This window comes from Protopterus annectens, chromosome 3.part0 (genome assembly GCF_019279795.1).
Source record: "Protopterus annectens isolate FY-2018-M chromosome 3.part0, PAN1.0, whole genome shotgun sequence".
NCBI lineage: Eukaryota > Metazoa > Chordata > Ceratodontiformes > Protopteridae > Protopterus > Protopterus annectens.
Genome location: NC_056731.1, coordinates 1,616,579,823 through 1,616,595,295, shown reverse-complemented (window position 1 = coordinate 1,616,595,295; position 15,473 = coordinate 1,616,579,823). Strand labels below are relative to the sequence as shown.

Below are 15,473 nucleotides of genomic sequence, written 5' to 3'. Positions count from 1 at the left end.
GAAGGCTTTCTGAGAAGAGGCTATAAAGAAGATGAGATCAATAGGGTTTATACACAGATGGGAGAACTTAGAAAGGACAGAGCTAAACCATTTTTTTCATCTGGCATCTCCGGCACAAGAGTGGTTAATAAAAAAGAATGATAGACTCCATCCATTGTTGTACCATACAGCAACAATGTTAATTGGGTACAGAAAGCTATAGACGATAATTGGCATATATTATTGGTAAATGGTAATACAAAAAAGTTAGTTGGTAACTTTCCCACCTTTACATACAAAAATTGTAAGAGTTTGCAACAACACCTATGTTATCAGACGAAAGCAACTAGATTGTACAATGAAATAAACTCATCAATGCTGGGTACTAAGAAATGTGGAGCTTGTACACAGTGCACATACATTGATGAATCAAGGTTCTTCAGGCATCCGGATACAGGTTATCTGTGGCAACTAAGGAACAAGGGTGATTGTGCCACCAGGAATGTGGTCTATATTGCCCACTGTACCATCTGTTTTTGTTTTTATGTGGGCAAAACAAACAGGTCGTTAAGGTAACGGATTAGGGACCATGTCTATAGTATTCAGAGAAAAGAAGAATATAATGCTATAGCCAAACATGTCAGCAAAGAAGGTACACAACATACTTTTTTGTTTCAAATATTACACATCCAGCCTGAGAACATACGCATGGGTAACATTGTTAATGATACCGAAAGTGCTGAACTAAAATTGATTCTTAGGTTAGGAGCACTTAGGGGACGGGGATTAAATGATGCTATATCCCTGAAACCTATATTGAATGCTAGGAAACTTAGATAGTTTTTAGTGGTTTTGCTGAGCATGGACTAGGATATATTATTATTACCCCAATTAGATTCTTAGACTTTTATAATCCCAGTAGAATATATATCATGTGGTTCATATATATTTATTATATTTTTAATTGTTTTTTCCATGTTTTAAATTGTGGTTTATAAATGTTGTATATGGTGCTATATGCCTTTAAACATTGTAGGACAATCAAATGTATGAGACCCTTAATTAATTAATTAATACAGCTGAGTGATTTGTATTTTGATATTTAACGAACATTGTGCTTTGAATTTTTAGCGTCTGATGAAGCGGATTAGCAAGTCCGTGAAAGCGCTAACGTTTCCTCTTGCTCTTTATTAAATACAGTTTTATTTTTACATTAGTCTGTTTATCGTGGATAATTTATCCTTTGGATAACTGAAATATTGCTTGTTGCCTCGTATCAAGGGACTTTTTGTATATATATATATATATATATATATATATATATATATATATATACGGTCATGTTGTAAGATAGTTTTTGTTTGTGACATTTATTAATGTAAAAATACAAATTATTGAAAAAAAAAAAGGAACTCTCACTTCTGTAAAAATAGAAAGGGAAGGTTAAGAAAAGGAAATTAAGGGCAAATATCTGTCCAGCAACAGCATTTCAAACTCATTCACTGCTCCTCATCCTTCCCTGTTACGTCCCTTTTCTGATCACATAGGTTCTTTTGAATTATTCAGATTGTATTAATAAAGAAGTTTTACCAATACCTTTATTGGTAATAACCATACTAGTGTTAAAATGTCTCTCTCCTCTTTTGATCAGCTTCCAGTGTAGGTGGCTGACCTTATCATAATTTATTTTCCTCAAGGTTAGAGCAGTTCAGTGTTGTATGTCTTGTTGTTGTAGTTCCAGACTACTGCTACATTTTCATAGCATCTTCAGGGATCACCTCTCTATAGACAGAATGTAATTTTTTTGCAGTTCTCTTCTCTTCACATTATCGTAACCGCTAGAATCATTGTTTTTTGTGCGTGTGTGTGTGTGTGGGGGGGGTTATCACTTCTGTGCCAGCAGCTATTTTTTTCCAAGTACTGTGGCCACTTTTGAGTTAAAAATCAAACTGTTGGAAATCTCAGTAATGTTGATGCTTCCCTCAGAATACCACTTTAATCCCTTACAGTAAAGATGAGACTTGTGCAGCATTCTGAGAAAATACTTGCTGTTTTCTTACTTATCCCTTTTCACCTACCCCTTTGCTGTGATGTCAAGAACAGAAGCAGCAGAATAAAGAATCTATTTTGCTGAAAGGCTGTTAACTGGGCATAATTCATATCAAGATTTTGGTATCCCTTGTACAGAATTTTAACTCTTATTTCTCAAGCTAGTGTAGCTGATATCCTTGTATGCTGTACACTTCTAGTTTAGGTGTCACACTTTGAGGCGCATCACTTTAGTGCTCAGAAGCCCTCTGTGCTTCAGCAGCAAGTTGGTCACTTCTAATTTTATGCATTTATTCCTGACATCTGATCATGTGTAAACAATTGGTGAAAGGTTGGAAGATCTCCCTTGTCTTTATGACTCGCTGTATGTGGGGATAACCTGCAAATATGGTATATGCATTGATATAATTTAATTTTTCTTACTGACCATAGCCTTCCCATTTCAGCCTTAGTTATGATCAGAAGTGCTATGCCTTTTAAAGGAGCTAAAATTGTGAAGATTTTGTGTGCCAAAATTAGATTGTACATATGTAAGCTGCCTACAGCAAAGACACTTATGACCATCTTATTTCTACTCTTTCCTTACTGAATTGTCCTGTTATTATATCTTGGGTGAGTGCTGTGCAGATAATGTTGTCTAGAAAATAGAGGTGTATCTGATTCTCATCCCTTTCTAAATGGAACATCTAGTCATATGGATTTATGTCATATTATCAAGTTTTGGAACCTCGAAATTCATATGGTCAAGACCTTTGTTTTTGCAGGAGGGCAACAAGCCCCCCCCCCCAGCACCCAAGTGTGGTAGACTGTGATACCAACTCCGAGATCCCACTACATTGGGGAAAAGGTTAAATTCCCTGATCCCCACTATGCCACAATTTACATGGACATCCTTTAATGGGGATTTTACCTTTTTCCCCACTGTAGTGCGTTCTTGGAGTTGGTATATATAATTTGCAGGGGGGTGGGTATAGGGGGTGTTGCCCCCTGCAAAAATGTAGGATTTTTTTCTTCTTTACATTTGAGTTTTCAGAAACTCAAGCATATTTTCTCGACTGTATGAATTTTGAGTTTCTGAACCTCAGTAATATGACATAAACCCACTCATAAAATGATCGTGTGTTCAGGGCGAATAGTTATCTTCCACTAGGCAAAAAAAAAAAAATAAAAAGTAGGTAACAAATTTTTTAATACAAGCATTGTAAATATCAGTCCTATGAACAATAAATCTGTTACAGCACTGACACTTTCAATCAATGTGTCAGATGTAGAACGTAACCAAAATGTCAAAATAGGTATCATTTGTTTAGGTATGCCCACCAGTGAAGGATTAATGCATCAACTGTATAAATAAAGGACAAATTAATGGTCATTGGTTATATAGGAAGGCTTGACAGAATTTGTTTAATTCTGCATTGCTGTTTTGTTTGCTGTAGCATTTGCATAAATGGAGGCCAATTTCAAATGATGGTTTTAATCAGCTTGTTGTTTTCATTGTAGTTTTATAACCTACATTTCTGTACAAGGATTTTCCCTAAATTTGTCTTAATTTGTCATGTAGTCCCAGAGGAAGTAGCTCCAAAGATGCTAAGGATTTACATTTCTGGACTTTTGTAGCTCTCTCAGTGGCACCTTTGTTGGAAGAGAGGACATTGAGCTGGTCTTAAATATTTTTCAAGTTCATTGTTGTGCTACATATGGTTTTCATTAAGCAATATCTTGTAGCTACGTAACACTTGAAACAAGTTTACTGTATTAAAGTAATACTGCCAGGACTGATGTATCCCTGTAAAAGGAACACCTCAGTCTATGGCTATACTGAGTCAAATTCCAGAATACACTTTGCCAGGAAATAAAAGATCAAGAGATCAGGTTATGGCTGTCATTCTGGAATATTTGAGAATGTCTTGAATGTGTCTTCACTCTCACAAAATACTAGTTGATGAAGTAAGGGGTGAGATTCTGAAGTATTCTGGATGTCTTATGTGCAGCAGTATGTTTGTATGCTGGCATCATTACATAAAGGAAACAAGTGAAGTAGCTATGGTGGTGAAGTGCTTCATCTAATCCTTAGTTATTCATTTGTACCCTTTCAAAAATGTGTCAGGCATAGCCTTTAAAAGTTGGAGGTAGAATTTTTGACTGGCAGTTATGAGGACTAAGCATGGGTGGGAATGCATTGAGAGGTATTAGTAACCTCCGTGATAGTCTGGTCAAGGCCATGAAAATTAATAGCAAAAACGATGCATTCTGAGTATCTTGCCACACTTGCCAGAATAACTATTTCATAGAAATATTTTCTTTGCAGTACTTTTACATCAGAATGGCTTAAGCAGACGTTAGATGAATGTGTGTAAGGATGATGCCTTTAACACGTATTACTTTGTTTCTTAGGATATTGGGGTTGTGTCTGCTTCAGAATGAACTATGCCCGATAACATTAAACAGGCATGTTATCAAAGTGCTACTTGGCAGAAAGGTAAGTTTAACAGAGGTTTACTTGCGCCTGATGCTAACTACATGCCTTGTCATTTGCATTTTAGTTGTTTTTTTTTTTTTCAGACAGCACCTACTGTTCCTGAAAGTGTAAGCTTCAGTGATGTTACATTTTTTAAACTAATTTTCCAAGTATTCTCAGTCAGCAGTCCTTGTTTTGAACATTCCACCAGCAGCTGGCGCTTATTGGACAAGAGCCTTTATTTGTGTGTGTGTGTGTTTTATATGTGTGTGTGTGTTTTATATGTGTGTGTGTGTTTTATATGTGTGTGTGTGTGTTTTATATGTGTGTGTGTGTGTTTTATATGTGTGTTTATGTGTGTGTGTTTTATATGTGTGTTTGTGTGTGTGTTTTATATGTGCGTGTGTGTTTTATATGTGTGTTTGTGTGTGTCTTATATGTGTGTTTGTGTGTGTATGTACATATATATATATATATATATATATATATATATATATATATATATATATGTGTGTGTGTGTGTGTGTGTGTGTGTATGCATATAGACACATACACACAAGATCCAAACCTTTTGTTGACGAGTCTGTTCATGGACAAGTGAAAATGCAGGTACGACTGATCGAAAATCCATTAATAAAAGCTCATAGGAGATTACTAGGTTAATGGCTCTGGGGCCCTTACAAACCTAACCAAGAGTTTATCCCCAGAAAAGAAACCACAGTCAGGACCTGTCGCCCCTGTCAATGAGAGACACAGGTGGAACCCCTGGGACAAATTTGTGGTTGCTCATCCACTCATCAAGGTTGCGCTTGAAGAGGGTCAGCGATGTACTTTGCTTGACGTTTATGATGAGTCTATTCCAGAGATGGGGCAGCCTCTGGGAGACAAACCTGTCTCTTCAGCAGGTTTTGTTAATGTCACATATTAGATTTAAGTCTTTTGATCGGGTACTACACAAGGAGTTTGACTTAAATATGGAGCATCTCTAGTAGAGCAGCGTCTGAGATTACCTTGTAGGCAAGACACAGGTCACCTCTGAGCAATCTGTACTATACAGAGTAGAGTGATAGTGATTGGAGCCTGTCCACATAGCACATGTGTTGGAGGCCATGGATTCTCTTTGTGAGGTATTTTTGTGGCCTTTCCCGTTGGTGCAGGTGTTTGGAGAGGTACATATCAAACAGGGAGTTGTACTCAATTATTAGCCTAATGAGGGAAGAGTACAGAGAGCTAATAACCTCTTTTTTTCCTGAATGCAATCCCTTTACTTATGAGATGAATCGGGTAAAAGGCTTTTCTGACCACTGCCGCTACATGATGGTCAAATGTGAGATTGTTGTCAACTTGTATACCAAGGTCTCTCACCACAGATTGTGTGCTTAGGGGGTTGCCGCTAATGTGGTAATGATTAGGGGTCGTGAATGGTATGATCATACATTTTTTTTTGCATTTAACTGAAGGCCATGACTTTGGCACCAGTCATTTGTTGCAGTAAGACCCTCTTGAAGTATGTTAACATCATTTGGGGGAGTCAATGACAGCACCCGACTTACAGTCGTTTGCAAACTTGGTCTGCCACAGGCCTTTTGTCTTTGCCTGGACCTCTGCGAAGTAGATGCCAAACAGTAGGGGTCCCAGGACAGATCTCTGGGGGACACCACTAGTGACAGGTCTGCTATCGGCGGTAGTGGTACCAATTTTGACCTTGTGGGTCCTATCAGTGAGCCATTTGGCCACCCATCTGAAGAGATAGGGATTTATGCCAAGTTCTGTTAGCTTTTCGATGGTGCTCGAGTGGGGGTTTGTGTCACAGGCTTTGGCCAAGTCAAGGTAAGCTGTGTGTACTGATTTTCCCTCATCCATTGCCTTGGTGGCAGTCTCAAAAATGTCATTCAGGTTCAACAAGGCAAGAGCTAAGCTTGACAAATCCAAATTGGGTGGAGTCACGTAACGTAATTGGAGATTGCCTATGTCCTTGTTTATGAGGTCCATAATAATACACTCCATGGCCTTACAGATCAGACTTGTCAAGCTAATGGGGTGATAGTTACCAGGGTCAGTAGTGGCACCACCTTTGTGCAAAGGGACGACAATGGCAGTTCTTCACTCTGCTAGAATGAAGCCTGTACTTAGGGTATGGTTGAAGAGGGTGCTCAATGGCAAGGCTGGTTCTTGGAGATGTTGCAGAATACAACCTGTGATAATAGCAGGTCCCATGGACACTCTGATTTTGCCATGGATAGGGCCTTTAACACTTGATCTATGGAGATGTGAGGTGCAGGGCAAGTATTGGGAATGTCGACTGCGCCTCTGGGGGGGGGGGCAGGGGGGGTAAAGTTTGCGATGAATCTATCTGCTAGCAGGTTGGCTAAATTAACAGGATCAGTGTGTAAGTGGCACCGTTTAGAACTAATTCGAACAAACCTGTGTTTTGCTATGGAGGTTTCTGACGTAACTGAAAAAGGCTTTGTGGTTAGCCTTCGTTTTGGAGTCTAGTTTTGTTTCATAATTGGCTTTGGATGTTTTTAGTAGTGACCTAACTTGCTTGTTGAGGCTAAGGAGGGAGTTTTTCCAATTGGGAATTTGTGCTTTTTTACCCTTGGGCAACAGTTTCTTTCTTTGGTTGTAAAGCCTGTTGATAGAGGATGTCCACCACATAGGTTTGTGTTTCCTCGAGGAGCAGGTTTTAGTTCTGTTGGGTATGGTTGAGTCCATGTAGTTGTATAGGTGCTTGTATACTGCATTGGCATACTGTTCAGCATATTTGCATCATCTGGGGGGGGGGGTGGTAGTGTGAAGCTACTGATACCCTCCCTTAGAAGGTTGTAGTCAGGTTTTGAGAAGTTTTTTAGCCTGGTTACGGCTGGGGGGGGGGGGGGGGGTTGGACGGGTTAGACACTTTGAATGAGACAGACTGATGGTCTAATCTCACCAGCGAAGAACCTACTATGGGGGTGGTGCAGCAGTCACCCATGTTGGTGAGAACCAAGTCTAGAATGCTATCTCCCCTTGTAGGGGATGAGACAAGCTGGTCTAGCGCATTAGAATTGATGAAATCAAGGAATCGTTGGGTGAGTGCATTAGAGCAGAATAGTTCACCCAGTTTATGGTGGGGTAGTTGAAGTCACCATGGATCAGGGTGTTGGGGGGTACCTTAATGGACTCAAGTAGGTCAGGGTAGGAGGAGTGGGTGTCCTGAGCTATGGGGGGGGGTCTATAGCTGGCTGTAACTTGGATGGGTGGTCTTTCCAATTGTCAGTTGCACCTAGAGAAGTTCTAGTGCATCATGCTGGCAAACCAGGCTGGAGGTGTGCTTTTCTTTAATGAAAATAGAAACTCCACTAGTGTTGGGGGGGGGGTACCCTAATAGACTCAAGTTGGTCAAGGTAGGAGGAATGGGGGGGTCTATAGCTGGCTGTAACTTGGATGGGTGTCTTTCCAATTGTCATTTGCACCTGGAGAAGTTATAGTGCATCATGCTGGCAAACCAGGCTGGAGGTGTGCTTTTCTTTAATGAAAATAGAAACTCCATCAACCTTAGTCTTCCCGACCTCATTTTGGGGTCGGAATATGTGGATTGAGGTATAGCCTGGTAAGGCAGGGGTGCTCTCAGCAGCCTTGAACCAAGTTTCCGTGACTGCACAGATGTCAGCATCGTCCAGTGCCAGGAGAGCCTCCAGTGAGTGCAGTTTCAGGTTAAGGCTCCTAGCATTAAGTAGCATGGCCTTCGATTTGCTTTGAAGATTATCGGCTTTTTCACTGTTGGATCACAGAATGGGAGGAGTCAGGGAGATTACTCTTTCCTCATTGCTGTGCGATCTTGAATTTGGTATTTATAATTATCAAGAGGTGTGGGAGTGCAGGGGTGTTTTGCTCCCCCCTACAAAAAACATTTTTTGTCATTTGTTGATTGATGGTTATCATGGCCGACCATTAGCTGTCAGTCATTTGTGGATCGATGGTTAGTCTGATCCTAGTAAAGGTTATACACACACATTCATACATGTTAAATATTGAAAATGTTGAGTAATTTATAATATGACATTGGGATATAAGCTGGTGGAGATGAGAATTGTATGCATATAAGTGGACATGCAGTATAAATTCCAGCACTTAAATAATTTAGTAAAGAAAAATTAAAGTGTTAAAGAGTAGAGCATTTTGTCCATTAAGCAGGAAATGAGATAAACTAATAATCACACAGTCAGTGAGTGATTACTTCATTGAGGTAAGTCTTTTGTTGCTTTTCTTTTCTATCCTTGAGTGATTAATTTTCCAGTCACTGCTTATAACATGTATAAAAATCTGAAAAGAATGAGAGGATAGGTTTGCATGTTAAATATTATCCATGTCTTTGTTGAGGAAAAAATACAATGGGTTGTCTATAGTATGTTTGTGCTTTTTCAGTGACTTTGCCAGTTTTCAGAGCAGTTACTGTGTTTTCTCTTTTGTCACCGATATCCTTTTGAAATCTTCAAAAGTTGAAGGTAATGGCCCACTTTTAGTGCACAGAAGTATAACGCCCTGAATATGCTGTATAAAGCTGTGAGTTTTCCCTGTATGACTCATGTTCATTTGGCAGTACTGGAAGCTGAAAAAGCTGAGCAGGGGAAGGTTGGAGTGAGCAATTAACACCAGTTCACCCATCCTGGGTGGGGGAGTGCTCTTGGCTCATTGCAGTCCAATCCCTACAGGATTGTAAGGCTCCTGGCTTGCAGTACTGTGGCTTGGATACAGAGTGAAGACTGCACTGCACAAGAAGCTAGGGAAGCTGGCATGTATGGAGAGTATGCATGCATCTCAATAGGAAAGCAGCTGTAGCAGACTCGCATGCCACAGTGGGGGGTAGTTTAACTGGGTTCCCCATGCAGATGTTGGCTCACTTTCAGTACTCGATTGTCACTTCAGAAGTGAATGAATACCTCCATGAGCTCTCGACTGTCACCTTAGAAGTGATTGAATGGATCTGTGAGCTTTCCCCCCACCCTGGTCAAGAGAATGGTTAGTACTGTATATGGTGCTTAGAGGGGAACTTGTTGGTTATTGGGGGTATAAAAGAAAAAAGGAAAAGGTGATAGAACTTGTTTGGGAAGTTGGCTTATACCAGTCTTATCCAGTTAAAATCAGAAAACTCTTTAGGATAAGATTGTGTCCCTCTTTGCATTTCCTTTGAACTCAGCGAACTTCAGTATTCCATATTGTTACTCACTTGCAGTGAAATTGTCCTGTGGCATGCATTCATTTCCCAGTGGTCCTTCATATTTCTAGTACAAGACAGATATCCTTTGTTCTGACTTCCAGCAGTCTTATGGCACCTGCTACCCCAGCAGTTGCTTTAACGATGTGAAAGATGAAATTTTATCTTATTTTTTTAAGACAGTGTAGAGATTATTGAGCATTTTGCGTAAACTTTAACATACAGTATTGTAAAACAAAAGACATGAAAAACATCACAACTTCACATAAATGAATGTATGCACATGCTCATAAAAAGCTGTGTCAGTAACAACTCCTGAAATATCTTAGGAATGCCTAAAGTTCCTGTGTTAACAGTGATCCAGATGTATTCAAAACAGTAATCTGAAATGAGGGTTGTTATTCACAACCAATGTGAAATGCATTGAGGTTTGACTAGATTGTTGCTGACGTATCTCCTCATCTGTAACATACTCAAAATGTAATAGACCAATCTATTCTCTGTTAACATAGCCTGTAGGAAAACCACCCACCTCAACTTCATTCATCTGAATTCACTGTTGTAGGTTACTTGTTAGTGTAGTTACTTATAAAACATATGAAGGCATGGTTCCAGTTACCTGGGAATAGTCTCCATTATTTAAGTAGGAGTCCAACAAATGGCATACAGAAGAATCTAATCCACTTGAAAAGGAAGTCTCTAAAATGTCTGTCATGTCTACAGACTCCTAATGACAAAAATTCAGGAAAAGTTTCATTGGGAAGCTGTTGTCCTCTTGCCCATTTAATTGCATCTGTAAGAATAAGCAGTTTATTTTTGATCATGTTCACTGTCAGATCATATTAAAATAGTCATCTGCTATTGAATTGCAGTGCCAACAGTTGCTATAGACTAACCCCTAGTGTAAAGTCTTTTGGGCAGGTGTTGCCATTTGTGAAGAAGCTTGCATATATTAAAATAGTAAAAATCTTAGTAGACTGGGATGGAATTACTGCATACGATCTTGGATACTGTCTGTGTATCTAAACTATAGTTGCATTTAACTAAGATTCCCCCGAAGATTTTGACCTGCTGTGTAACCAAAGACACTGCAATGTCTTTTTCTGGTTTTATCGGGTATAAAATGATATAGTTTGCAAATAAAGCCAACTTTTCTTGATTGCTATACCAATTATATCCTTGAATTTCTGAGTCCCTTATTTTTTTTGCCAGTGGCTCTAAACATAACGCAAATAACAAAGGGGAGGGCACCCGTGCTTGGCTCCTCTGTTCAGGCATGCCTTATCAGAGAGGAACCCTATCACTTTACTTTTTGCCTCTGATCCCTCATATTTCTCCCTCATTAACCTAAATATTGTATTATGGAATGCAGATGCATCCATTGCCCTACTTGTAATATCCCAGCTTACTCTGTCGAATGCTTTCTCTGAATCAAGACCCACCAGCAACAGCAGTATTTTCTTACATTCTACTTCCCTATCATCATTGTTCTATTAATGTTGCTACATGCTTGCCTCCATTCCATAAAACTACATTGATCCATACCTATCAATTTTGGCCACACCTTTGCCATTCTTTTAGCTAGTGTAGACATAAGCATTTTATAGTCGTGGTTTAAAATTGAAATGGGTGTATATGAAGCTGGGTTGGAAGGGTCTTTGCCATCTTTAGGTATACTATAAAACAGTAATATTTTAATACAGAAACTGTATAATTATAGCACTAGTACATAATAAGAGAGTAAAGTCCAACCCCACACACTGGCTGACAAAACAAACGTATGATAAAAAGGGATAAAGCCTGGAAAAATTGGTATAAAAATAGAACTCAAAATGCCTTCCAACAATTTAGACATCTTAGAAACCTTGCAAAACTCCATGTCAAGTAGGACAAGCAAACATGCTCTACCATCTTACAAGACCTGTGAGGGTTTGGACTGAGTGAAACATCAAAACAACCCAAAACATTTTTGGTCATCACTAAGTAAACTGCTCCACCTTGACAAGACCACCACTCTTTCTCAAAAACAGGCAATACAACAGAGACTATCTCCACACAGTTTAATTCCTACTTTATGCAGTCAGTATTGTCTCTCTTAGACAATAATATGGCTGTCCTCCTCTCTCTACCCCTGTACAACCAAAACCACCCACAGCTCTTCAGTTTTAGTCCAGTACCCCCATTGCTCACAGTGAAATTGCTTCTTAAACTAAAAACTACTTTCTTAGCTGTTGACCAACTGCTGTCAAGGCTTCCTAAAAATGGCCACAAAAGTCATAGCCTTACGTCTATCTAGACTAATTAATAGGTCCATAGCAGAAAGATACTCACTGTGGAAAACATCCTACATCGTGCCACTGCACAAAGGTGGCACATCTACGGAATTTAGTAATTACAGACCAATAGTGATTCTGTCCCTCTCAAATGCATCCATATACAGCTGATACGGTAGCTAACTTCATGTAACCTGCTTTCAGAAATGTAACATGACTTCAGGCCCCAGCACAGCACCATTACTGCTCTACTGCATTTTACCAGAATAATAAACTAACATAAAAACAATGGTCTGCTTGTGTCCACCGTATTCTTAGACTTGTCAAAGGCATTTGATACTGTTTTGCACCAACAAATGCTCATTCATCTTTCCTCAGTAGGACTTTCACAGTACTCCTTGTGGTTTCTTAGTTACTTGTCTAGAAGGCAACCAGCCTACTCATCTTTTCAGCCAGTTACTACAGGTGTCCCTCAGTGCTGTATCATGGGTCCTCTCCCATTTGATATATATGTTATTGTACAATGACTAGTCATTAACATGCAAAAATGTGCACGCTGATTGGTCAGCCCAACCAGCATGCCAGTTGTAAATTTAAACATATACCATTAGAAAAAAGTCCGGTTGCCCAGACTTTCTTCTATTAATATATGCTACAGCTTTCCAGTTTCCTTGAGCTAAGAGGTCAAGAAGTAGGAAGTTTGAAACCCAGACAGTTTATCAGTGAGAGAGAGACAGGGCAGAAATACAGTGAAAATCAGGTGCATTATGCAAAACTAAAGAAAAGGACCTGATTTTTCTTTTATTTCTGCCCTGCCTCTCTCGTACCCCTGAACTGCCCAGATTTCAAAATTTATTTAAAAAAAAAAAAGCAACATAGATCTTATTTTCTCGGTTACCTCCTTTCCAAAGCACTGATGTACTGTGTAAGAGGGGAATGTAAGTCCCATACATATGCTCAGTACATCAAGAAAGCAGCAGGATACCGAAAGAAAGCGGAAGAACACCACGGAGACGTTATACAAAGACATTACAGTAGAGAGTTAATTATCCAAACTAATTGGGAACTGGGGTAGTTCGGGTAATCAAACATATAATTGAACCGAATAAAAACTTCTAAAATCTTGTTTTTTTTTCCTGCACTCAGGAGTACACTTTTCAACCATTCACCAATTCGAGTGGACAATAAAGAATATTTTTCACACACAAGCTAGCTACAATCTCAAGAAACAAGCTCAAGCAAATACATGTAATGTTTACATATTCAGACTTTATGATTTTTCTTACAAGAAAACATTGTAAAGCTAGTTCGGATAATTGATTCTGTACTGTATTTAAGAAAAGTAAGTAATTTTTTTCTTAAGCAATTTCATTGTGTAATTGCAATAACCCATGGCTGGGTGTGGGTAGTGCTGGATTTACCCATGGTTGGCTTTGTTTGGTCACTTGGGCTTTACCCTCGTGACCAAAACATGCCAGCCTTGGGTAAATCCTACAGTACTTGCACCCAGCCATGGGTTATTGCTGTAATAAGAACAATGGATCCCACACACTTATGGCAAAGTGCATGGCCCAACCAAAGCATGTAAATCCAAAAACCAAACAGGTCGGCACTGAATTCCACCACAAAAAAAACTTTAATAAAAAAGTTTAATGGGCTAGAATACCCATGAGTGAATATACAAAAATATTGACACCCAAAGGGTGACAAAGCATACCTATTTCAGCATAAAGCCTTTATCAGTGCTATCTAACAATTAGTGTTACAATCAGTATATGTATATAAAACAGCCCAATGATGGACCATACAATTATCCAATCACAATTCTTCATCCAGTCCTGGAGAAAATAAGCCACCTAATGTAATGATCCACATTCTTTCTTTGTAATCCAAAAAAAGAATGCAAATTTTCTGAAGAAGTATTTGGTTTATATATTCTGTCTATAACTGTAAACCTAAACGTAGCAGAAGGATGTAATACCTGATGTTTATATAGATCATTTTGTGTTTCAATGACATTTAATGACACTGATATGTTTTGATATTCTAAGTTTGAATGGGTGAGAAGTCTGCCCAACATAAAAGGCAGAGCAAGCACAGTTTACCACATAGATCATCCAATCACTACTACAATTTCCAAAAGCTCTTGTATCATATACTTTAGAACTGTTAAAGGAAGTGAATGAACTTTGGTTAGGGACCATTCTGCAAAACCTGCAGTGTCCACATGGAAAACTGCCCATTACTGGGCCTCCTAGTATTGTAGTTTGTAAACTGTTGTGTACCACCTGATTACCCTTTTTGTAATGGTTAAACCAGCCCCCATATTTTTCCCCTTCTGTATCCAAACCTGCATCTAAGTGGTAAAAACTGAGCTAATCTAGCCTCCATATATCAAATATCCCAATGTTTGTGTATAATATCTTGTAAGTGTCTGTTATTGCCCCCAAATTCCATAATGAATCTAAGATGAGAATCAGATTTTAAACTTTTATCTCTGTATGAAAGAGTCTGTTGTCTATTAACTTCATGGACCTTCTTGCTGGCCAGATCAACATAATATTTACGATAGCCTCAATCATAAAATCTACGGGCCATATCACATGCCTGAAGATATAATTCTCCGCAGTAGAAGATATTCTTTTTAATCTTAAAAACTGAGACTTAGGGATGTTCTTAACATGGAGAGGTTGACAACTGGAGGCATATAACAAATTGTTAAACTGTGGATATTTCCTGTAAACATTACTGCTCAATGTACAATCTTCCAATACTTTAACCTCCACGTCTAAAAAAAAAGTCACTCTGTCCCGATGGTAATTCAGTGTAAAGTTAATCCCCCATTTGTTTTCGTTGAGATACTCAACGAGTTCAAATAATGCTCATCTGACCTCCATATTAGCCAACAGTCGTCTAAATAACGAAGCCAAATATCTATCTCCCCTAGAAATAAATTATGATTGACATCATAGATTAAATGATGTTCAACATAGCCCATGAACAGATCTGCATAAATGGGAGTGAAAGACACTCCCATGGCAGTACCCTTCAGTTGTAAATAGCAAACATTCTCAAAATAAAAAAAACATTTTTATTAAGCACGTGCTCTGTTAAGCACAAAATAAATGTGTTAAATTCGGGCGGATAAAGGGAGACTTTAGAAAGCCAAAAATCCAACACTAATAAACCCAACCCAGTGTGGAATATTTGTATAAAGGGCACTAACATCTAAAGTGCACAATAACCAACCCTTTTCCAACTGTATATTATTTATGATATTCAAAAATTGTGTGGTGTCTTGAATCTGTGCTCTAACATGTGTCAACAATGGCTTTAAATATTTAGTCGAATATTCAGATAGGGGTTCCATTAAGGAACCTCATCCTGATACTGTAGGTCTACCCGGAGGTTTTTCATAGTTTTTATGTATTTTGGGTAGCATATAAATTTGTTTAGCAGGATTCACCACTGTAAGATGATATTTATCATGCTTGGATATAATGCCTTCTTCACACAC

The 15,473-nt window shown here is 38.8% G+C and overlaps 1 protein-coding gene across 1 annotated transcript in view; it reads left to right on the top strand.

Annotated features, from left to right (window-relative positions):
- The window catches only part of UBR5 (ubiquitin protein ligase E3 component n-recognin 5), a 3,965,620-nt gene that overhangs the window by 3,681,870 nt on the left and 268,277 nt on the right, over nucleotides 1-15,473 (top strand). The window contains exon 56 of the mRNA XM_044065648.1: nucleotides 4,423-4,507. Coding sequence (XP_043921583.1) covers nucleotides 4,423-4,507 — 85 coding nt within the window. The remainder of the gene's footprint in view (nucleotides 1-4,422; nucleotides 4,508-15,473) is intronic.